Genomic DNA, 26657 nt, shown 5'->3' with positions numbered 1-26657 from the left:
GCATTTCGTTTCAGGATCTTTGACACCTGACCTTGAGTGATGCCATACTGCCGTGCAATACCTGCTGTTTCATGCCGTAATTTCGTAAAGCCACCACTCCATGACAAACAGCATTGTCGAGTTGACGGACCATCTCCAGAGGAAGCGGCAATAACTTTTGGAGACGTGCAGCAGTTGTTTTCCACTAATACAGAACGCAACAACCCTTGTACGTAGTATACCCGACTGTGAAGCCAATCATCAAATGCACCTGTCCGTACATTTTGCCACGCCACCTGTGATATAATCCTGTTGTTGACTTCTTGCTGCGACAGACAATCAGTGACATGGTTCTTTTAACAAATAAATCACCAAAGTGTAAAAGAAATTCACCAGATTGATATACTGAGTTAAGAAAGTAAACCCAAGTCAAGAAAAAAAGAAAATTCCATATTAAATGCAAGACTGTATATATATATATATATATATATATATATATATATATATATATATATATATATATATATATAATATATATATATATATATATATATATATATATACATACATACATACATACATACATACATACATACATACATATATATATATATATATATATATATATATATACATAAATACATACATATATATATATATATTATATATATATTATATATATATATATATATATACATACATACATACATACATACATACATATATATATATATATATATATATATAATCATATATATATATATATATATATATATATATATATACATATATATATATATATATATATATATATATATGTATATATATATATATATATATATATATATATATATCTATATATATATATATATATATATATATACATACATATATATATATATATATATATATATACATATATATATATATATATATATATATATATATATACGTAATACGTATATATATATATATATATATATATATATATATGTATGTATGTATGTATGTATATATATATATATATATATATATATATATATATATATATATATATATGTATATATATATAAATATATAATGTATATATATATATATATATATATATATATATATATATATATATATATATATATATATATATATATATATATATATATATATATATATATATATATACAGACTTGGCATTTAATATGGAATTTTCTTTTACGAAAACCTAGCAGGCACGTAAGACATCGGCCATTATAAAGCTCGCAGTGTTAAGTGTGGAAAAGTTCTGAGGAGATTGCGGCTGGCTCAATAGCGCAGTGGGCTCTTGACGCGTTACTCCTCAGTCACATTTGCTCTACGGCTAGGATACGGTGGCCGTACCCCCCCTAAATTGACAGAAACGTGCGGCGGCCGCAGAGTTTCTGAGGTGGCCTCAGGGTGGCCCTAGGGCGTATGGCTATCTTTTACAGGCCGTAGGGGTCGCCATGGAATTATAGCGCGGAGTTATAACTTTTTTCATTTCTAGGTTGGCCGTAGCAATTTGACAAGCCGTAGCCATGACAACTGTACGTGCTGTTATACATATGAAAAAGAACTGGTATATATACCCACTCTTTAACGTCCGTCTGGCCGCACGTTCGCCTTAGGGCCCCCCTGCGGTTGCCTTGCGGGCACCTTGACGCTACCTTGCGTCTGCCTTGAAAATTATATGGCCGCCGCAAGGACGCCCTAAGGTCACCGTGCGACATCAAATCAAAGACCGTACGGCACCCTCACGTTTTCGGTCTCCACAATTTCTAAATACCCCATGCGGCTACCCGAAAAATAAAAACATATGTGACTGCTACATTGTGTGACCGTGGAAATACTGCGGCCGCCCTATAATTGCTAGTGGCCGTAGATTTTTTAGACCCTACGGCCGCCGAGCCAAATGTGACTGAAGCATTATCAACGGAGGTCCGTGGTTCGAGCCCCGCATTGAGTCAGAATTTTTTCACACTTCCTCGCAGGAATTTGATTCCTGGTCATAAAAAAAATAAAAATATATATATATATATATATATATATATACAGTATCTATCTATCTATAATTCCAGTAATCTCTGTGTGTCTGTGTGTTTGTGTGTTTGTGTGTTTGTGTGTTTGTCTGTGACCGCTGTTTCTCGACAACCACGGGTCCGATATACTTGAAACTTGCCAGGTATATTGCTGGGGACCCGAGGATGTGCCTTTTCAAGGTTTCATATTAATCGGACAAGTAGTTACCGAGCTATGGCGATTTATTTACCAAACTCCGCAAGCCGTTCACTTTGGACCAAACCATTTCATGTAAATAGACGGGGGGGATTGTCACCGTACTCGCAAGCCGTTCGCTTTGGACCAAACCATTTCATGTAAATAGACGGGGGGGATTGTCACCGTGCTCGCAAGCCGTTCGCTTTGGACCAAACCATTTCATGTAAATAGAGGGGGGGGGGATTGTCACCGTACTCGCAAGCCGTTCGCTTTGGCTTTGCGAATGGACCAAACCATTTCATGTAAATAGAGGGGGGGGGATATAATTTTAGATATATATATAGTACGGGCATGTCCTAGTAATAATAAAAGCCAGTGTTCGTCCATCTGTCTGTCTCCTCCATAACTTCAAAACCATGAAACCTAGCAGCCCCAAACTTTGCATACATACACCTGGACTTCCCACAGATTGCAAGGATGAAAACTGGCTGTTTGAGTATGTTATAATATCCTTTTTGAAGATGATTAACGAGGTGCTCATAAGAAAAGAACCTGACGTGGTTTTTTACCAATATGGCGGCCCGCCATCTTGGTCAGCCCACTGCACCTCGCTGGGTTCTTAAGCCGCCACACGATCGATTATCATTCCATAATTATTGAAGCATATCATCAAAATCTGGATTCGGATATGAGGATTGGATGCTGTAGACTAAATAATCTCCAAATCTGGAGTGAAGAAGAAAAGAAGAAGAACCACCTTTAGAGGCCATTTTTCCCCACAGAGCAGAGGTTGGCCTTTTTTTGGGCACCTTTTTGAATCAATGTTTTATGGCCGGATGCCCTTCCTGCCGCCAACCCTGTTAGTCACCTATTGTGACACACAGGGAATTATCAGTGAACTGGTACTCAATATGCCGACCTCGGAAGGATGACAGGCTGAGTCAACCCCCCTGGTGTTAATTCAACGATTGACCGGGATTCAAACCCAGGATTCTAGGATCCCAAGCCGGCACCCTAACCGCATCTGACAAAATTTACCATATCTTGCGATATTATAACCAAGTGTATATATGCATTTATTTAGGCAAGGCTGGGATTCTCATTCTGGGGTTAGTTTTTTTTATTCAACTTAATAATCATTTTTAACTTAATTCATACTTCCATGGGAATTGCTCGGAGATGTGTTTTTTGAGAATTGCTCAGAGATGCGTTTTCTGAAGGAAACGTTTTCTAGCAAAGAACACTTTTTTAGTAGTTGAGACAACTGTTACTGAATGAATGAATGAATGATCGTTTTAAGGCCATTTTCCCCGCTTGAGCGGGGGCTATCCCTGCGGGCCCCATGACAATCATGGTTCCCTGTTTGAGGCAATGTTTTATGGCCGGATGCACTTCCTGACACCAACCCTTAGTTGCACTCTGACAATGCGCAGGGATACAGTGTACCAATTCTAAACCGGGGTACACACCGGGATCATTCATCCCAGCAAGCTGGTACTCAATTTGCCGACCTCGGAAGGATGACAGGCTGAGTCAACCCCCCTGGTGTTAATTTAGCGATCGACCAGGATTCGAACCCAGGATCCTAGGATCCCAAGCCGGCACCTTAACCGCTAAGCCAACACCAGGCTTGGGGACTACTGTTACTGTTAGTGTCAATTCTGTAGTTGGAATTTTGAGGATCGGTTCGGATTAAGAGTTTGTGGAGCTTATTGCATTGTGGTTTTTAACCGTGTGCGGAAATGAAATAAATGTCTGAACACCGCCCGGTGAAGTCCGGAGAGTTGTATGGGGGTGGAGGGTGGAGTGGGAGGTGGGTTTGGAGGGAGAGCTTATAAGGGTGGAGTGAGGGGGAGGTAGACGATAGCGGGGGGAGGCGGGGTGACCACCCCGGGGCCCTGACCTAATTGGGGCCCGTAATTATTCCTTCAATTTTTTTGGGTTTCATATAATGATTGTTTGTGACAATGAAACACCGTGTGCAGTTTTATTTTGTGTCTCCCTCCAAGTCACTCAGGGCGATTCCCTGGCATACTATTGGCATGGGCAGTAAACATCCTCCCTCATGAAATAAACTACTGTGGGAAGAACTTACATTATGATAATTGCGGTGATGACGTAATGACGTAAATGAACACAGGAATGTTGGCCAAACCCCATCCGGATGAAATGAGTTAATAAACGAATCCTTTCATCTATATTCTATACCATAAGAGAGCCATGTGTGTATATGTATGTGTGTATGTTTGTGTGTATAATATTAAATATAAATTTTCCTTATTGGGTGTCGGTAGGGAAGTGTTTTCGGCACCTACAAAAAATAGAAAAAAAAACAAACAAATTTATTTCCCTTAACCACGGCATGCGTTTGGTTTGACGAAAATACGAAAACCTCCTTAGCTATAGGTTGATTTAAAAAAAAAAAATTGAAGGGGGCCCGGATGAAGGGAGATTTGACATATTGCCCCGAGCGTCATTTTTCCTCGATATGCCACTGCTCCAATGTACTAGTGATCTGTTTTTAAAATTCTCTCTAGATGATGGACCCAGATTGCGTATATCATATTCCCATCAGTAAGTGACTCATTGTTACCCGGCAACGCCGGATACTTTTGCCAGTGTGTATATATATCTGTGCAGTGTCTGTCTTGTCACTGAACTACGCTGTCAAACTTTTGCGAAATCGTACCAAACTTCTGGTATGCACCTACCTCTCCCGTGTATATATATATAAACATAAAGGTCCTAGGGATATATATCTATCTATAATTCCAGTAATCTCTGTGTGTATGTATGTATGTCTGTATGTCTGTGACCGCTGTTTCTCGACAACCACGGGTCTGATATACTTTAAACTTGCCAGGTATATTGCTGGGGACCCGAGGATGTGCCTTTTCAAGGTTTCATATTAATCGGAGAAGTAGTTACTGAGCTATGTCCAAAAAACGATTCAACCAATCAGAGAGCAGCGAGCTATCACGTGTGCCGAACGTGGCGAACATACTCTGCCTCGGACGGCACATTTGAGAGCGTATTCATTTATTTCACGTTGGCAAACTATGTTGCCGTTAAACTATGTTTTAAAACTAATTAAAACTAATTTGCGATTCATTCGCTTTCCTGCGCGTTTGTGCACGCGATGGCGATTTCTTTACCAAACTCCGCAAGCCGTTCGCTTTGGACCAAACCATTTCATGTAAATAGAGGGGGGGGATTGTCACCGTACTCGCAAGCCGTTCGCTTTGGACCAAACCATTTCATGTAAATAGAGGGGGGGGGATTGTCACCGTACTCGCAAGCCGTTCGCTTTGGACCAAACCATTTCATGTAAATAGAGGGGGGGGGGGATATAATTTTAGATATATATATAGTACGGGCATGCCCTAGTATATATAATCTTTGAAAAAAAATGTCATGTTTTGTTTGTTTCTGAAAAAGAAAAAAAAAAATTCAACTTAAGTCTTCAACTTCAATTGTTTCTAAAATGTAATATCACGTATATTACAAATACATTTGTGCAAAATAATTGTTTGTATTATGATTGGTGTAAACCATGACAAAACAGCAACTCAGGTACAGTCATCTATCTATATACACACACCAACACACACACACACACACACACACACACACACACACACACACACACACACCATGTAACCTTTGCCCATACCCTCTTTCTATCCCAATCACAGACCCTTTTGTCGGACGTTCGGTGAATCAGGGCATCTTGTCCCGCCCCGTGAGAGAGCTGAGTGTTGAGCTTGATAAAGTACGAGATCTTGTCGATTCACTACTCACCCGATGCCAATCACACTCACGGACGCCCTCACCCGGAGCCATGCTGGATCCCTCGTGAAACCGCCAACCCACACAGCCCTCGGTGGGGCTCTGCAGGGATCAAACCTTCGGATGAAGAAGTGGTTTAAACGCAAAACACAAACCGCACCACCTCCACCTGTTTGATTTATCGGGAGTGTGTTCCATTACCAATGAGCTTGGACTTGGAGAGCGCTCTCCAAGCGGTTTAAGCACTCAAACAAACACTCCAACGAAACGGTTGTTAAGGAACGGCTGGCTTGGCAAGCGAGAGCAAGCTGATTGGTAATGGAACACCCCAGGTGCAGGTTTCCCACCATTCAAGGACTATTACCTCAGTTGAACTTGAAGCGGATGACATTTCCCTCAAACGCACAAATACATTTTATTATCAGGATTTATTATCATCAGATGACATTTCAGGATTTATTATCATTAAACAAACGCTAGTTGCAAACACACTTGATTTCACATTCAATATTTATTAGTTAAAATAATTTTCCGACCATGTCTCCAAACACAGACAGCAACAACCGCTTCTTCTTCCCCATATGTATTCTTCTTCTTCTTTCGTATGCGGCACAATGGCTCCGAATCGCATCATTGGCTGAGGGCGTGGCTGTACCCCTGTAGGTTAGCTGGTTATGGCACAGATTTATAATTTGGCCAGGGTGCCGGGGATGGTTCGCCTACTCTTCACGAAAGACACGTGGGATCTTTAACGTCCACCAACAATTTCAGACAGACGGGACACTTGTTTAACGTCAATCTAAGGGCCAGCACACACGACGAATCACTGGGATGACAGATTATAGTTGGGTCAGGATTCGAACCCAGGGTCGACAGCTTCGAGGCGAGTGTGTACCGTACCTCGAGCTCATCCTGCCAACCCATTCTTGCGTTTACTATTAAAACCATGATGAACATTATATTGAACATTTAAAACTCCACTACAACTTAAAAACATAGGGGTGCTTACCTGGTAGCATAAACAGTATACTACACTGACTAAAGGTATTTTAAACCAATTTGAATTGTTTCTAGAAGACAGGGCAGCATGTAGAATCACACTGACATAATCATAAGACTTTAAACAAACAAACAAAAAAATACCTATTTTGGGGGGCAACCCACCTCCCCCAACCCCATATACCTCCTAAGACCCCAATTTTTCTAATGCCTTGAACAAACATTGGTGCATCACGGGTGATGAAGGTTGTGGTGAAGTTTCATCGAAATTGCGTGTGCAGTTTCAGAGAAGAAAGCAAATACATATTTTGGGAGAAAACTTCCCATAAACCCTCAAAGGGGCAGATTATTTTGAATGCAGTGAACAAACTTTGGTACATCACGGGTGATGAAGGTTGTGGTGAAGTTTCATCGTAATTGTTTGAGTAGTTTCTGAGAAGAAAGCAAATTCCTATTTTGGGGGATCAAACCTGGATCCACTTTGACCCCGGTAAACCCCCTTAGACCCCGAATTTTTCATGCCGTGAACAAACTTTAGTCACAACACAACAAATATCATTGTGCCAAATTTTGGTTCAAGTGTTTACGGATGGATGGACTGACGGAAGGACAAGGCGCCATCACATAAGCTCCCCTGAACTTTGTTCCAGGTGAGCTAACAATCATAAGAGCTGTGAAGAAAAAACATAAAATAACTCTCAGTGACATCACCGACAACCTCTAGAGTTCAGGGGTGAAAGTATCACAATCTTCCGTTCGCAGAGGACTTCAACAGCAGAATTACAAAGGCTACACCGCAAGATGCAAACCTCTCATCAGCACCAAAAATAGAAAGGCCAAATTAGAATTTTCAAGGGGGGATTAATCCCCTTGTCTTTACTGACCTGTCGTGACCCGAGACCTATTACGTCCCTTCCGGACAGCGCCAAATAGGGTTTCGGGACCAAATTCGCTTGTACCTAAGTACTAGCGCTGCCCTGGAAGCGAGGAAATAAGCCTCACACGAATCACGTGAGGTTGGAATACGCCGAGCGGTTTGCGTACACGTGTTCCGCGCAGTTATAATTAATGGACCCCGATTCAAGCGGTTTTACTCATGCCACGCTTAGTCAGAGCTAACATTAATCACCCAAAAAGGCAAACCGACACACAAAACACAAAATAAGCGGAGCGGTAGACAAGATGGGGAGAGAGGGGGAAGGACACAAACACAACATTTGAGAGCAAGGACATCGAGAGAACTGTGGGAGGGAGAGGGCTTGGGGGGAGGTGGGAGTGGTATAAAACATATGGACACTGCAAGGACTTCCAGGAAAGAAGTTGGAATTTCAAAAAAGTGTATCTGGGGTAAAAATTAGCGGGGGTAGAAAAGATCAAGGCTTTGGATGGGGTAAGATAAGAGATGGTGGTGAACAGCTGTTTTAAAGACGTGGAGGGAGGAGTAGGATTGAAGGGAGTGGGGGAGTTTGTTCCACAAGTGGGAGAAAAGGGGAATGAAAGAGTGAAGGTGAGCAGAGAGCCTAGATTTTGGCAGTTTTACCATAAGAGGGTTGCTGGCAGATCTTGTGCGACCTGTTGGAATATTTGGGGGACAGAGCACAGAGAGAGCTGGGGGAGCAAGGCCGGAGAGGAGTCGGTAGAAGACAGAAAGACCACCAACCTGCCTGCGTTGAGTGAGTGAAAGGCCCTCGGAGTTAGCTTCATCGCAGGAGATTCCAATGATTCTGAAAGCTTTGGTTTCAACAGCGTGAAGCCGAGCTTGGTGTGAAGCAGGAGCACCGGCCCAGAGGAGGGAACAGTATTTCATTGAGCTGCGGATGAAAGCCTTGTATGTGGTGAGGAGCTCAGGTGTGCCAAGGAAGGACTTTGCACGACGGAGGATGCCCAGTCGGTGACTGGCTTTGGTGGCCAGCTTGGAAATGTAGTTTTCCAAAGAAAGATCATGGCAGATTGTGAGACCCAAAAGCTTGAGCGACAGAAATTCTTGGAGAGGATTGTTGAGAAAGTGGATGGGTGGGTTTTCCAGTCGGTCTTTTTGGAGAGACATAGTAAGAGTGAGATTTGTCAGTATTGAAAGACATGTTCCACTTGTTTAACCAGTCTGTGATTTTGTCCAGGTCTGCAGAGAGTGAGGAGGCTGCAGACTGCCAATCTGAGGGTTGAGGAATGGAGTGACAGAGAGTGGAGTCATCAGCAAAGAGATAGAGAGGATTTTCCAGAGAGTCGGAGAGATCATTGATGAAGACCAGATAAAGCACAGGGCCCAGAACACTACCTTGGGGAACTCCAGCCAGAACAGGAAGGGGAGATGAGAGAAATCCATTCAGGGCCACACGTTGACTACGACCAGAGAGGAAGTCTGCAAACCATGCGAGGAGATTTCCATGGATACCATAGGAGGAGAGTTTGGTGAGCAGAGCTGGGTGCCAGACCACAATCGAAGGCACGTGATATGTCAAGGGAGACAGCTCTGATTTCCTGTTTGGGATGTCCAAAGCCTTGATGTCCAAAGTGGACACAGCTGTCTGCAGATGCTGCACAATGATACCTAAATTGGTGCCACCACTGAATTTATTGGGCACATGCATCCACCATGTAGCCACCATGTAGCGCTGGCCAGGCTGACATACATGTGCTGTTTGATATCTGAGTGTCCTTCTCATAGCCTGAAGGGGTTTCCCCCACAAGGCAGTGCTGATCCGTTACCCTGGTCACGGGGCCCATGCCAGGTACTGTCAGCCGGAGCCAGCTGAGCACGGGACTCACCTAGGGCAGAGACGTCACTCCCTGAGGTAGCTGAAAACAGCTACTCTGCTGTTCCAATACTTATGGAGGGCACTTTCACTGCAGGAGACCGAGAAACACCAGGATGGGAATTTACAGCTGGGTCGAGATTCGAACCGAGGCTAGACAGGTCAAAGGCGAGTGCACATTCCTCCAGGCTATCATGCTAGTCTTTAGACATTTATAGCGACAAAACTTTCATTTGTATGAACAGCGTACTCCATGATAAAGAACCATCTACTTATTACGTATGCAAATAATAATGGCAGAATTTATTATGTTCCCTTTCCTCCACTGCCCTCCCTCCCCCTTTCACGTTCGTATCCTGTACTGCATAATATCACTCCTTTGCTCCCAATCCTCCCATAACTCTTATCTCCTGCAAACATTACTGTATTCCCCTTTTCTCCCTATTGCATCCCCCATCCTCTCTGTCGTTTCCCTATTCTCTTGCCCCTCCCATCCCTTTATCTCAATATAGACCCCCCAATGAATGCTTTATAAATATATGGCTTCTTTCATGTCTCTAATATGTTTAATTATCCTCTCATGGACATGTACCAGGTGTAAACGACAGATAACTTGAACATGATTCATCGTGCCTTTGTGTTTTGAAATTGAAGGTCACCATTTGTGTCATCAAGGCAATATTAAAATATCAAAAAAATTTCAATTAAAAACAGCAAAACTTTCATTTGAAAATCTGTGGAATTTGTACAAAACGAGCAGGTTGAAAGCTGGTGTTGTTTTTGGGTAGGTTCGTAAAAATCACTGATTTAGACTATTTAGTTCGTAAATCATATATAATTTTGATAAACTCCATATTGGATTATCTGTTCGATGGAATGTCCTGTCTGCTGTCTGTACCAGAGTTTAACCTGTTTTATTTTCGCGAATCGTCGTTTTCGGCGAAACACAGTACAGGCGCGACGGGGCAAACGTCCTTTTTCCTTGCATCTCTATATGTAAAACCGAAAAGCACGGTCCGTGAAGCCGTCTGTGAAGCCGTGTGACTATATATCTATTAATTACGTACTATTTGAAAGTCAGTTGCATCCTGTCTATTAATTTTGTACGTCTATTAACTACGTACTGTTGGAATACATATACATTACGACTCTTTAGACTGCTGAGATCCCTTAGATATTTGAAGACCCTTTAAGTCCCCCAAGACCTTTAAGACCACAACGATCCAAAAGACCCCACATTCCATTTCCAATTTGGATCCCTCTCCATAAACTACGTGAATGCTCCAGTTCTCACAGCAACCTTTACGCACCATCACATCACATCAAAACTCTTCAATCGTCTCCGCCATCGATTTCTTGCCGTTTCTGGCACTTTGATGCTTCAGGTGTAACGGTGTGCACGTCAATGAGCAAAGTTCTGAACTTGGAAAGCAAAGGATTTCACTTCGCTTAGAAAGAACTTACCCCAGATGGAAAACTCCGGCCGAGTAAGTGGAGCTCAAATACACCTGGTGTTGTGCTCTGTGCTTCCATGAGGCAAAAATAGTCTTCCACGGAATGCAAACAAGGCGCATGAAACGTCCAGCCATGGCGCGCGCGAGCCTAAAATAACTACAATTTAGCCTGACCATTGCTCACATGCTGGCTTGCTTGACCATTGCTCACATGCTGCGGCTTGCTTGACCATTGCTCACATGATGTGGCTTGCTTGACCATTGCTCACATGCTGGCTTGCTTGACCATTGCTCACATGCGGTGGCTTGCTTGACCATTGCTCACATGATGTGGCTTGCTTGACCATTGCTCACATGATGTGGCTTGCTTGACCATTGCTCACATGCTGGCTTGCTTGACCATTGCTCACATGCTGGCTTGCTTGACCATTGCTCACATGCTGTGGCTTGCTTGACCATTGCTCACATGCTGGCTTGCTTGACCACTGCTCACATGCTGGCTTGCTTGACCATTGCTCACATGCTGTGGCTTACTTGACCATTGCTCACATGCTGTGGCTTGCTTGACCATTGCTCACATGCTGGCTTGCTTGACCATTGCTCACATGCTGTGGCTTGCTTGACCATTGCTCACATGTTGGCTTGCTTGACCACTGCTCACATGTTGGCTTGCTTGACCACTGCTCACATGCTGGCTTGCTTGACCATTGCCCACATGCTGGCTTGCTTGACCATTGCTTACATGCGGTGGCTTGCTTGACCATTGCTCACATGCTGGCTTGCTTGACCATTGCTCACAGACGGTGGCTTGCTTGACCATCGCTCACATGCTGTGACTTGCTTGACCATTGCTCACATGATGTGGCTTGCTTGACCATTGTTCACATGATGTGACTTGCTTGACCATTGCTCACATGCTGGCTTGCTTAACCATTGCTCACATGCTGTGGCTTGCTTGACCAATGCTCACATGAGACTTGCTTGACCATTGCTCACATGCTGCGGCTTGCTTGACTATTGCTCACATGAGACTTGCTTGACCATTGCTCACATGCTGTGGCTTGCTTGATCACTGCTCATATGCTGTGGCTTGCTTGACAATTGCTCACATGATGTGGCTTGCTTGACCATTGCTCACATGCTGACTTGCTTGTCCACTGCTCACATGCTGGCTTGCTTGACCATTGCTCACATGATGTGGCTTGCTTGACCATTGCTCACATGCTGGCTTGCTTGACCACTGCTCACATGATGTGGCTTGCTTGACCATTGCTCACATGCGGTGGCTTGGTTGACCATTGCTCACATGCGGTGGCTTGCTTGACCATTGCTCACATGCTGGCTTGCTTAACCATTGCTTACATGCTGGCTTGCTTGACCATTTCTCACATGCTGGCTTGCTTGACCATTGCTCACATGCGGTGGCTTGCTTGACCATTGCTCACATGCGGTGGCTTGCTTGACCATTGCTTACATGCTGTGGCTTGCTTGACCATTGCTCACATGCTGTGGCTTGCCTGACCATTGCTCACATGCGGTGGCTTGCTTGACCATTGCTCACACGCTGGCTTGCTTAATCATTGCTTACATGCTGGCTTGCTTGACCATTGCTCACATGCTGGCTTGCTTGACCATTGCTCACATGCTGGCTTGCTTGACCATTGCTCAAATGCTGTGGCTTGCTTGGCCATTGCTCACATGCTGGCTTGCTTGACCATTGCTCACATGCTGGCTTGCTTGACCATTGCTCACATGCTGGCTTGCTTGACCCTCGGCTTGGTGTTTTTAAAGTTTCCGTGAAAATCGAATCTCGCCATTACGATGTTGGGTCAATAGGACATGCTATGCATCTTCAGGTGTGTTAAGCCGGCTATCCTATCGGTCGTCATCTGGGAATAATAGATCTCATGTGTTGCAAGAATAGCCTAGCAAGTTTATGCCATGAATATGCTGTATCACTGTGTGTGTGTATGTATGTGTGTGTGTGTGTGTGTGTGTGTGTGTGTGTGTGTGTGTGTGTGTGTGTGTGTGTGTGTGTGTGTGTGTGTGTGTGTGTGTCCTCGAGGAAGAAACGGTGCCCAGCTGATGATCCATGCAGTCGGGAAACTAGTCAATTGCTTACAGGTTAAGGTTCTTAGGTAGAGGAACTATGTTTGAGGTTTACAATTTAAACAAAGTTGAATATGGGATGTTGTGAAATTAACTTCATCTATCTATAATTCCAGCAATCTCTGTGTGTGTGTGTGTGTGTGTGTGTGTGTGTGTGTGTGTGTATGTCTGTGACCGCTGTTTCTCGACAACTACCGGTCCGATATACTTGAAACTTGCCAGGTATATTGCTGGGGACCCGAGGATGTGCCTTTTCAAGGTTTTAAATTAATCGGAGAAGCTTACCGAGCTATGTCCAAAAAACGCTTCAACCAATCAGAGAGCAGCGAGCTATCACGTGTGCCGAACGTGGCGAACAGACTCTGCCTCGGACGGCACATTTGAGAGCGTATTCATTTATTTCACGTTGGAAAACTATGTTGCCGTTAAACTATGTTTTAAAAAACTAAAACCAAATCATTCATTTGCGATTTGCGACCTTCCGGACAGTGAAGACTTCACTTCCGGCAGCCAATCACAGAACGCTTTGTTGCGTAGGCGTGGCCGATGTGAGAGCGAGCCGAGCCTAGCGTGTGCGCCATTACGTGCCTTTTCAAGGTTTCATATTAATCGGAGGAGTAGTTACCGAGCTATGGCGATTTCTTTACCAAACTCCGCAAGCCGTTCGCTTTGGACCAAACCATTGCATGTAAATAGAGGGGGGGGGGGGGGGGGGGGGGGGGGGGGTGGGATTGTCACCGTACTCGCAAGCCGTTCGCTTTGGACCAAACCATTGCATGTAAATAGAGGGGGGGGGATTGTCACCGTACTCGCAAGCCGTTCGCTTTGGACCAAACCATTTCATGTAAATAGAGGGGGGGGATTGTCACCGTACTCGCAAGCCGTTCGCTTTGGACCAAACCATTTCATGTAAATAGAGGGGGGGGGATATAATTTTAGATATATATATAGTACGGGCATTGGCAAGGAACGGGCACCCACGTACGGGCAATGCCCTAGTTTATAGAAATCCTTCAAATTATTTATTTTTAAGTTTAGGAACAACCGATACTGTACAATTAATTAAATGCATTTTAAAATAAGAATTGAAAAAGAGAAATAAGAATTGAAAATCATAAGAGATAGAATTGTGAGAAACAAAAATAAAAAAAAACAAGATGTGTGTGTGTGTATGTGTGTGTGTGTGTGTGTGTGTGTGTGTCTATGTGTGTGTGTCTATGTGTATATGTGTGTGCAAGTGTATATGTGTGTGCATGTGTGTGAGTTGTACATGTGTGTGTACGTGTGTGTGTGTGGATGTATATATGTGTATATGTGTATATATGTGCATATACAGTGCGTATCAAGAAAAAGGTAATCCGAATTCAAGGGGTTAATATGCATAGGTTATATATTTTGACAATTTACATGTGGTTTAATAATTAAGAGGAGATCCTCTAGTCTAGTAGGAAGACTAGGTCCCCCTGCACCCCCCGGAGATATACTTCTAATCAGTGTTTCTAGATTGGAAACAATGTGTAGAAAATGACTAGCTATGGCCCCAAGCTGAAAAAATGTCCCACATACCATTTTTATGCAAATTACTGCTGCCATTATCAAAAAAAGACTAGGTCCCCCTGCACCCCCCCGGAGATATACTTCTAACCAGTGTTTCTAGATTGGAAAAAATGTGTAGAAAATGACTAGCTATGGCCCCAAGCTGAAACAATGTCCCACATACCATTTTTATGCAAATTACTGCTGCCATTATCAAAAAAACGATTTTTGACATATCTCAGCCAATATTGCAGATAATTGAAAAATGAAGGTGTCTAGACCCATGTTTTGAAGGGCATAGATCATGATAGAACTATTCATAACATGATTACATGTGTCTATGGTATACTAGTATGCTAATTAGTGCTTTATTTACAAAATAATCACAGTTTTACGAAATAATAGACTCATATTAAGGTCCGTCTACACAGACGTTAACACAAAGTTTTATTTTTCTAAATACCCTGTGAAATTCACCGAATGCCCTGTGAAACCTGGGATTCTTCTCCAGCTTTTTCAAGGGCCCGACTTTTCCCTTCCCTTTGAAGGCACTGGTGCAGTCTTCTCCGCTGAACACATAGTACCCCAGGAGAGTGGCACAGTAGTCCTCTCCCAGGGATTCTGCCAGCTCAGAGACGTTGACAAGTTGGCGATGCTTCCCTGACCCTGTATCCAGGTACACCGTCAGCTTGATGTTGTGGGCATGGTGGAGCAGGATCAGGAGGATGTCTGTGTCCGGTGTTCTGACTACAGCGTTCTTGTATCCGATGGTAGCAGCATGATGGAGGTACAGAACCACCCTGGTATCAGTCTCTTCCTGGTTGCTGTAGATCGTGGGGAGTTCACGTACCTCGACCTGAAACACAAAAAGGCACCGCATTTCAATCACCAGTCACTGCCAGTTTCAGTATATCTCCGGGGGGTGCAGGGGGACCTAGTCTTTTTTTGATAATGGCAGCAGTAATTTGCATAAAAATGGTATGTGGGACATTTTTTCAGCTTGGGGCCATAGCTAGTCATTTTCTACACATTTTTTCCAATCTAGAAACACTGATTAGAAGTATATCTCCGGGGGGTGCAGGGGGACCTAGTCTTTTTTTGATAATGGCAGCAGTAATTTGCATAAAAATGGTATGTGGGACATTTTGTCAGCTTGGGGCCATAGCTAGTCATTTTCTACACATTTTTTCCAATCTAGAAACACTGATTAGAAGTATATCTCCGTGGGGTGCAGGGGGACCTAGTCTTTTTTTGATAATGGCAGCAGTAATTTGCATAAAAATGGTATGTGGGACATTATTTCAGCTTGGGGCCATAGCTAGTCATTTTCTACACATTTTTTCCAATCTAGAAACACTGATTAGAAGTATATCTCCGGGGGGTGCAGGGGGACCTAGTCTTCCTACTAGACTACTCAGCTTTCCATTGATACCTTCCATGCATCATTGCTGTCACACATGACCGAGTACATGTTCATTGAAAATGACAAGTTCAAATCGCATTTTTACAAGTTTGGCTAATCGATGCAAGTCAGGATAATTGGTGCAAAATGAACGTCAGATGTGAACTTTTCTCAGGAATGATTGGCCTTTATGCACCCACACCTTCAACTTGTCCGCCTCCCCTTTCAACACAAAGCTCACAGCGGCGGAGCATGCCCTGAACTGCTCGTCTCACCATAGCCGGGTCATTGCGCAAAGCATCCACTTCATGTCGAATACGGCCCTGCAATTCGTCAAGATCACGGGGAGGAGTTACGAACATCCTGTTCTTTAAATGACCCCAAAGGAAATAATCACATGGTGTCTTGGCGGCCATTCCACTGCATGGTTGAGGGCGATGACCCGGTCTCCAAAGAGTTCCCTCAGTCAATCTCGGACAGCGAAAAGACGATGTGCTGGGACGCCGTCTTGGGCCCACCAGAGATATCTGAAGACACCACGAACCTGTCGCTCAAAGTTCTCCTCCAGCTGCGGTAAAACTTCATCATTGATCATCTGCAGATACCTGTTACCATTGACATTCCTTTGAAAGAAAAATGGCCCGATCCCCTTCCACTTCCACAAAGTCCCAACCAAACAGTCCACTTTTGTCGATTCAAGTTGGTGTCAAAATTAAATTCCGGGGGTTGTCCTGTCGGTGCATATTGCCGTCCATGGTGAAAGCAGCTTCGTCACCGATAACGAGGTACCACAGGAAATTGACATCTGCTTCGCAATGTGCTATCAACCATCCGGCAAGCACCAGCCTCCTGGCAAAATCCCCTGGTGTAAGTTGATGCCGGATGTGAATCCGACATGGATGTTGGTGGAGGTCCAGTCTTGTGATTCGGTTGAATGTTGCCGTAGGCAATCCCGTCCCATTTTGTCTTGCGCTGGTATCCCGAGGATGCTCCAAAACTTGCTGCCTTACTGCTGTAATGTTCATTTCCGATCGCCCAGTGCGCCTCCTACCAGAATTCTCCTTGTTGCGGTTGAGGCTAGTGCCACGCTCTTGGTATTTTCTAACATTCGCCCAGATGGTTTTGGCTGCTGGAGGCTCCAGTTCTGGGAAACGTTCCCTGAACGCATCACGAGTTCGCTGCAAACTTCCAGTTTGGTGAAAGGTTGTAACCACGAAGGTCCGCTGTTCAGTCGTAAGTTGAACCATCTTTTCAATGACTCAGACTGTCTCTAAACCCATACACTGTAGGCCCATCTTAAATTCCCATCTTAAACAAAGGATGACGCAACCGAGGATTACCAGACCAGCTTAACAATTTTACATAATCAACTTGGCAGTCGACAAGTAATGCGTCCATTTCAAACTGTCTTGCACCAATTAGCCAAACTTGTAAAAATCAGAGTAGTGATGGCAATGTACAAAAGAGCGTGCACAGCTGTAAGGACGAAGGACAGGAACAGTGGTGAGTTTGAGGTGAAGGTGGGAGTGCATCAGGGGTCGGTACTAAGTCCACTACTATTTGTAGCTGTGATGGAGGTGCTGGCTCAGAACGTAAAGGAGGGTTTACCGTGGGAGCTGTTGTATGCAGATGATCTGGTGTTGATTGCAGAAAGTATGGATGGACTGAAGGAGAAGATGAACAAGTGGAAGGAATGTATGGAGACAAAAGGTCTGAAGGTGAATATCGGAAAAACGAAGGTGATGGCAAGTGGTAAAGCATGTGGTGAGGTGGAAAGAACTGGGAAGTGGCGTGTGCTGTGTGTAGGAAGGGTGTCGGAGTGAATTCCATTCAATGTACAATGTGCGCTGAGTGGGTTCATCAAAAATGTAGTGGTTTGAGAGGGTCATTAACCAGTGTGGCCGCTACATTCAAGTGTAAGGTGTGCACAGAGGGAGCTGCAGATGGTGGAAATGTTGAGTTGGATCTTGGAGATGGCGTGAAGCTGGAAGGTGTGAAAACATTTTGTTACCGAGGAGACATGCTGAATGGAGAAGGTGGATCAGACTCGGCAACGGTTGCTCGAGTGAGATGTGCATGGAAGAAGTTTCGGGAACTGAGTGGCGTGCTGACGAGGAGGGGAGTGTCGTTGAAGCTGAAGGGAAAGGTGTATGCTGCATGTGTGAGAAGTGTTATGATTTATGGGAGTGAGACATGGGTAATGAACGTAGAGCAGCAACGAAGGCTGGAAAGGGTGGAAATGCGAATGGTTCGGTGGATGTGTGGAGTATCGTTGAGAGAGAGGAAGACAAATGATGAATTGTGAAAGATGATGGGAATAGAGCCTGTGATGGATGCTGTGAAGAGAAACAGGTTGAGATGGTTTGGTCATGTGTTGAGGAAGGATGAAAGTGACTGGTTGAGAAGAGTGATGGAAATGAATGTAGAAGGAAGTAGAGGCTGGGGAAGACCGAGAAAGACTTGGCTAAAGATGGTCGAAGAAGAAATGCGGGCAAGGGGGTTAACAAGGGGAGATGCAGAAAATAGGGAAAAATGGAGAACATTGTCATGGGGACCGCAAGGCTAACCCCCGCTCTTGCAGGGAAAATGGCCTTAAAATGCCTGTTGAACGAGGGCATCTACCCGTTGTGGAACTATGCGGAGGCATATTGGTGACATTTTCGCATTGCTCAGGTTCTTATGAGCACCTCATTAATCATCTTCAAAAAGGATGTTATAACACACCCAAACACCCAGTTTTCAGCCTTGCAATCTGTTGGAGGTCCAGGTGTATGCATGCAAAGTTTGGGGTCGCTAGGTTTCATGGTTTTGGAGTTACGGAGGAGACAGACGGTCAGACACTGCCTTTTATTATTATAGAGATATATATATATATATGATGGAACCCATCTGTGGATCGGTCCCATCGGCCGATGGGTCTGACCCATCTGTGGATGCACGAGAAATGACAATGCAGACCCATCGGCCGATGGGTCTGCGCCATCTGCGGATGTGTTGTTCACCTTGAAGGAATGTGTATGCATCAATGGTGGATGAGTATGTTTATTTGAACCTAAAAATAAGCAATTGATGTCATAAATGTTTATAAAGCAGTCCGTGACATGTGGTTTGTGACCTCGTGACCCTCGCCATCACCTTCATCAGCACCTGCCACTCTCTACCCTGCCACCATTCCCCTCCGCCATTATCAGAAGAACACCTAATGTTTTGTATGAATGTTGAGTATGTTATGTAAAGCTTTACTAAAACTGCCATGTATCTGTTAATTACAAAATGTATTGACAAAATGTATCAATAGATGGGTAGAAATAGATAATAAAACATTTAAAAATCATCTCTGTTAAATTCCTACCACATGTAATTCCAATGACTGTGTACCTGATTGAAGAGCACCATTCTGTCAACACATTCCTTCAAGGTGAACAACACATCTGCAGATGGCGCAGACCCATCGGCCGATGGGTCTGCATTGTCATTTCTCGTGCATCCACAGATGGGTCAGACCCATCGGCCGATGGGACCGATCCACAGATGGGTTCCAACATATACATATATATTGTTATGGATCCGGGGGACGGCACTCCTGTTAGCAAGGGGGGGTTAATCGCCTTGTCCTGTTAAGCTGGCCGTCCGACCGGTCCTGGGGGTATGACGTCACTTCCGGTCGATGGTAAGTAGGGTTGTAAGCCCAATTTGTCTTTATACCTAAGTACTACCACCGGCCGTAAGCAAGGAAATACTCCCACGCGGGCCGCAGCGTAATAGATGGATTGCGCGGAGCGAAGCGAGCTGCGACGCGGGCCGTTAACAAAACACTAAACCCGATTGTAAGCGGTTCGGCCGAAATTGCACCACAGGTACTCAAGGGGGAAATCACTAAAGCGATCGGACGAGAAAGAAACCAAAGAATAAGAAGGAACAGGGATTTATTAATTATTTACACAAAAACCAAAACCAAAGAGAAGGGAACGAAAGTAATTTACAGAAGAAGAAGAAGACACAGCGCAAATCCTTAAACAGTCTTACTTAAACCCAGAGGACAATACAGACAGACTCACACGAATAGGGAATTGCAGGCAGGAATGGCTGGAGGGATGAGAAGGGCAGATGGTCCACAGAGCTGGCGGCAGAAAGGTCCGGGGGTCGCGGCACGACGTCGGTGCCCCGCGTGCACGCCCTCACCCTTGGTTCAGTGGCGAAAACCCGGTCGTCAGTGCTGGTTGGTATCGCCCATGAGCGAGCTCTCACTCGCCGCTGGTTGTTCGCGCCAAGAAAATGAATGGTCGATCCTCTCTCCCTCCTCTCTCAACTTCTCGGGTCGTGCTCCCTCGCTCATCTGCCACGAAAAGGCTTGCGCTCGCGCTTATATTGCGTGGTGCAATCAAGCCGCCAACTCCGATGACACGCCTACCTGTTCGCTCACCTCGGTGCTGGTTGGTCGGCAAAGGCTCTCTGGCTCCACCTTTGATGACGAGGTGGTGCCACACCCGTGCTCTGGCGGCTCCTACCCACTTCTCTCCGTTCTTGGCCTCGTGTGTAATGGAGTTGGGGCGAAGAAAACAGCCCAATGCAACTGCGGCAAACGCCGCCGAAAACAGCCCAATGCAACGGCGACGAATGCCAACTTACTGGCACTTTGAGGAGACGATTGGGGATATTGAAAGGGGACCTATCTTAGTTGATTGATGCAACGTCGAGTCAACTATTGGAAACACAGCCTTACCTGGAACACATAATAATGACATAACTATAGAGAGGTCCTAAAGTGTCCTACGTGTTGTACATAGACTAACTAAGGTGCAATCTTTAATTAACAGCCAATTAAGGGGACATGTACACAGGGGTCATTTATAAGGGAATTTACTACTAAATTTACATGTGAAGGTTCTAAAAACCGTAAAACAGCACCCTCATTCCTCACGGGACGTCCCGGCCCGAAAACTTTACTTAATGTGACACTCAGGTGGGGTAACCCTCTACTATTAACTTCTCCCCTGAGTGCGACATTTTAAAAAGAGTTAAATATGTCCCGCATGCTACGTTGCACCCTACCTAACAGATTCGCACCCACAATTAACCGAATTGCGGAATTATTCGCAAACTACACATTTACGGTGGGGAGCATTAATTACAAGACACTATTTGTATTTACATGGCAACCCAGGACCTGTCATTTTTGGGAAACAAAGAGAATGCTGCGGGAGGGAGGAAAAAACATGCACTGCACCGATACACCACCTCTACATGGCCGGGGATGCAGAATTGATATTGCAATGCATCCCCGAGCATGCAAGCACCAAAGCACCAATAAGCACCATCAAGCACCATCCAGTGCTGCATTTCAAAAATAATAAGCAAACAACCAATGAAAACAAACTGATGGTCTTCTCACTCCTGCTCTGCTGGGCCATCGTTCTTGATGTTATACCTTTCTTCGTGTTCTTCATGTTCTTGGCTTGCAGCCTATTTGGTGGGTATAAAAACACAAGGCACAAATCGCGTCCGTTTTTTATTTATTTATGGCCAGCAGGGGCCAACTATGGTGGTCCACCTGTAGGGCATAGTGCCACCTCACCGAGGTCCGCAAACGAAGATCTTTTCTTGGCCAACCTGGCCGGTCCCAGCAGAGGGGTCAGGCCCCAAAACGTGGGGTCCATCAGTGGTGCTCGGCCACAGAACTGTGGTCCATAAGTGCGGTGCTTGGCCGCAAGAGTGCGGTCCATAAAGTGGTGCATCGGTCCAGGCAGCTGGCAGCGGCGGCTAGGGCACACAGATGCGGCTCCCGCACGCTTTCCCCTCAGTGCCCAGAGAGCATGGTCCATGGGTGGGGAGGAAGACAAAGCAGAGTCAGCGATGGGTAAGGGCGCAAGGGTACACATCAACACAAGGCAATGCAGAGGTGAGGTGCGCCTGGAGAGCGAGCGGAGAAAGCTCGTCCCTAACGTACGTCACCCACCCCCCCCCCCCTGTCACCTACTCTACCCTCGCCCCTTATTTACACAACAATTTACAAATTCGTCTCTATCGTCTCGTCTTCCCCATATCTCCCCGAATCCAAATTCATCCACAATCCCTCTAACCAAATTTGCCATCACCCAATTCATCATCAATCCCTCTTGAGGAGGAAGAGATGGAACAACCAGCACAATGTCTCACCCACGTCTTACATTCCCAAAAACATTTGCACAAAATTAAACAAAACCATGGTTGGAGTTCCGTTACCACCTCAGGTGAATGGATGTAGATGGTGCGAGGAGATTCCAATCCTAACTACCCTCTAAATGACTTTAACACTTTTACTCTACCCGGGGTCTTTCCCTGCAAAACCATTGGCCACTTTACTCTATGCGGTTCTAAAAACCGAACTCCCATTGACCATCTCATCAATCATCTGCTCATCAATCTGGGGTCTCACTCCCCCGATTCAACTCCCTGTGCCTTTGCACAATTTCGGGGCTGAGTCGTGTGGCTCCCCTAGCAGGTCTACTCACCTGCACACCTCCGCCACTGCAGTTGCCTCCGAGCTTACCTGCTCCTTACCCTAACCTATCTACCTGGGGAAGGCCCTCTGGCGCTCTCCCCACTCGGTGCCCTCTCTGGCACTGGGCTACCCGGGTCCATCCTCCGGATCCTCGGGCCCCATTCACAACTCTACCGGCTCCCAGAGCCCACCTGCGGCCTCACCTGGCTGACATCCTCACAGTGGCGGAGAGCCCATTTAAACATACACACTAACAGGCCACACGCCCAGCCATTTCCACTTCACTAATGCACCCATCCAACCACCATTCTACCACACGCACCACAGATGCCAATATCCACCACAATTTACCTATACCCTCTACCTACTTTTAAACTACCCTCCCCGGGTATTTGTGATAGGGGTCCATCTTCCCCATCCACTCCCTTCGCACCAACCACTCCACTCCACGTTTTCCACACTACTCACTCCACACCATCCATTCCATACTAGCTATTTCACACAACCATTCTCCATACACCTGTTCACTTGCACACCTGTTCCATCGCACCTGGTGCTCCCTGCACCCTCCTTCCTCCAGGACCATTCGCTCAATACAACTCACAATCACCTCACACTTTTAACAATACGCTGCTCAATACACTTCCAATTCTCCAAACCATTGCCTCAGGAACTCAGATTTTCCCACGCTCACACAAACATCTTTCCCGAGCATTGCCTCTCAATTCCTCATTTCAACATGCTCACGAGCAAAAACGTCTATACGCAATGCCTCATTCATCACTCTCACCACAAACACAACTGCATCATCTGATCTACCTGGTGCCCTTCTAACTTAGTGCATCCCCAGTCATCCCTTACACTATTGCACATACCACGTCTTTAACAACCATCTAATCTGCTACGTCCCCCACAACAGGTACAATGTCACTACTTAATTCTACAGTTACCTATTGTCATCTCTAAACCCTAACATTTATCCAAACCCTCCCTGGCTTGGTCTGCACCGCCATAACCCCATAAAACGGATGCTCATGTGCCCGGGTGGATGGGAGGGATGGTGGATTTGCCATCCCTCCACCTCGGACCTCTGCCACTATCAATTTCGCCCATCCAATTCTTGCCAATCAAAATTTGCCAATCTTTACTGCCAATCATTTTTACCCATCAAATTTGCCAATCCAATTTGCCAATCATCAATTTCCTACCCCTACCAAATGTCCATTGAACTTCGAGCCTCAGTGCGTCGTTACATTTTCAAAGCTTGGCTTCGCAAAGCCGAGCGATGAATGCGGGTGGTTTGTCTACCGTAGGTTGGGTCCGTCCGGCATGTACGAATCTGGGGAGGCGGCATGCTCGGGCCGAGATTCCACGGCCCATCGCGGCGCAGAGCCTTGCGGCCTCCGGCCCGATGACCGAAGCTCGCCTGGTCGGAACCCCGTCCCCGCCAGGGGGCGAAGATCCGACCCGGCCCCCCTCCCCCGGAATCGCGCCGATCGCCGCTCTGACGCGGCACCGACCATTCAGTGCGGGGCCCGGCCCGAATCATACATGACGCCCCGAACAGGAGCAACGTGCTTACGGTCCCGGCCGGTCCTCGCAGCAAACAAAGCGCACCGCGCACCGAGTGCTCGCGTCGGCTAAACGTCAGCCTAATCGCTGCCCCGGTCCACGTCGATGCTTTCTCTGCATGCTCACACCACTCGTTCCATCTTCCACTCACCCATCTTGGCGTCTCAGCGCCTCTCGTGCATCCCATGCATTCTACTCGCGCACCCATTCCACCATTCGCACACTCTGTCATCACACACCCGCTGTTCGCACACTCCATTACACACCTCCCTTCCACGCACTCCTTGCGTGCACTCACCCCCGTTACATACTCCGTAACACTCACGGGTGTGCGTTCTCTCGCACCCCCGTCCAGTGCACACGTACCCATGGGTGTGCAGTCCGTCGTCGCACACCCAATCACACGCTCCACCACCAACTCACTCTCCGGGTCACTCTCACCCTTGCACGTACACTCCGTATCGCTCTCACTCTCTGTGTCACATTCATTCTCACTTCCACACTCTGTGACACACTCACTCTTTGACGCACACTTTTTTTTTTACAGGCACGCCATTCTTCCTCACACCACGCACCACGGACCTCCCACAAACGCCTGGGTGCCATGTCGACCCCAATCGCGCGGCAAACCCTCTCGCGCCAAACACTTTTCCGAAAAACCTTTTTGCACCATACACAGCCCGTCTCACCTTCGGGGTTCTTCTTCTTCACCCCACACGCACCTGCAAATCTTTACAAGGATTATACAGCACGACATCATGATGTGAGCATGGACTTTGCACATTATCCATCACTTTCTCCGATTCCATTCCTATCTCTGCCGTCTCTTCAATCCCAATTTCAACTATAACCAAATTGTTAACTTCTTTCTCTTCGACGACCGCTGGCTTTATTAAAATTTTCTCTTCTACCTCAGCGGTCGCCAGCTTCCCCATACCCCGGGTCGCGATTTCTACCCCGGTCCAGTTACCTGCGCTTTGTTCCAACTCGCTCAATCCGCGCTCCTCGACTCGCGTTACCTCATCGCGTACCCCCGCGACCTCTTCGCTCAACCTGCGGTTAACCTCTCTCTCAGCTTCCCTTACCTCATATGCGGCCTTGTCCCTCGCCAACCCCTCATTTACTTCCCCGATTTGGTCACCCACGTCCTCCAGTTGGCCCCCCAATTTACCTTCCAGCCCTTCCAACCTGTTGTCTAAACCCTCCAATTTGCTAGCTAACTTCCCAATTTGGTCACTGGTACCTCTTGCTTCATCGCTCATTGCTCCAATTTGGCCTCCCAATTGCTCATTATCGGCCCTCATTTCCCCCCTATGGTTGCCCATCTGCTCACTCATTCTGCTTTCCATTCCCTCCGTTTTGACTATGAAGGTCTGCATTTGCACCATGAATAGGTCCCAGTTCATCGGCGCCGCGGGCGTGGCTGCCGCAGCAACGTGCGAGGTGCCATTTTGTGAGCCTCTAACCTCGTGCGAAGCGCCGCCATCTTGTGCGCCTAACACCCCCCCCCCCCACCACATCCTCGTCGCTCTCCTCCTCTCTCTCTCCCAATTCCTCCCTGGGGTCCTGGGTTACCTCCAAACCCTCTTCTACCTCCCCTACCGGCATCCGATCGCCTTGATCATCCATGGCACGACTTAATTTAGATCTTACTACAATTTCGGCGCGCTCGTAATTTCGAGTGCGTGAAGCGCACTTCGGGTCAAATCCCACTCCCAGACACCAATTGTTACGGATCCGGGGGACAGCACTCCCGTTAGCAATGGGGGGGGGGGGGGTTAATCCCCTTGTCCTGTTAAGCTGGCCGTCCGACCGGTCCTGGGGGTATGACGTCACTTCCGGTCGATGGTAAGTAGGGTTGTAAGTCCAATTTGTCTTAATACCTAAGTACTACCACCGGCCGTAAGCGAGAAAATACTCCTGCCCGGGCCGCAGCGTAATAGGTGGATTGCGCCGAGTGAAGCGAGCTGCGACACGGGCCGTTAACAAAAGACTAAACCCGATTGTAAGCGGTTCAGCCGAAATCGCGCCACAGGTACTCAATGGGGAAATCACTAAAGCGATCGGACGAGAAAGAAACCAAAGAATAAGAAGGAACAGGGATTTATTAATTATTTACACAAAACCAAAACCAAAGAAGAAGGGAACGAAAGTAATTTACAGAAGAAGAAGAAGACACAGCGCAAATCCTTAAACAGTCTTACTTAAACCCAGAGGACAATACAGGCAGACTCACACGAATAGGGATTTGCAGGCAGGAATGGCTGGAGGGATGAGAAGGGCAGACGGTCCACAGAGCTGGCGGCAGGGTGGTCTGGGGGTCGCGGCACGACGTCGGTGCCCCGCGTGCACGC

The 26657-nt window shown here is 46.1% G+C and overlaps 1 protein-coding gene across 9 annotated transcripts in view; it reads left to right on the top strand.

The window, feature by feature from the left end:
* Positions 1-26657, top strand: part of LOC137423613 (uncharacterized) — a 110085-nt gene that overhangs the window by 75323 nt on the left and 8105 nt on the right. For 7 of the 9 annotated variants that reach the window (XM_078773987.1, XM_078773990.1, XM_078773992.1 and 4 more), the window contains one exon: positions 5904-10474. The exons of 1 other annotated variant lie outside the window; for it this stretch is intronic. In XM_078773987.1, the coding sequence (XP_078630113.1) occupies positions 5904-6067 (164 nt within the window). In that variant the 3' untranslated portion in view covers positions 6068-10474. Of the gene's footprint in view, positions 1-5903; positions 10475-26657 lie in introns of those variants that run through there. One more of the 9 variants, XR_013622819.1, reaches the window with a different exon arrangement.

Source organism: Myxine glutinosa, chromosome 3, assembly GCF_964187855.1.
Source record: "Myxine glutinosa chromosome 3, kmMyxGlut1.1, whole genome shotgun sequence".
NCBI classification, from domain to species: domain Eukaryota; kingdom Metazoa; phylum Chordata; class Myxini; order Myxiniformes; family Myxinidae; genus Myxine; species Myxine glutinosa.
This window is presented reverse-complemented; position numbering and strand designations above follow the sequence as displayed.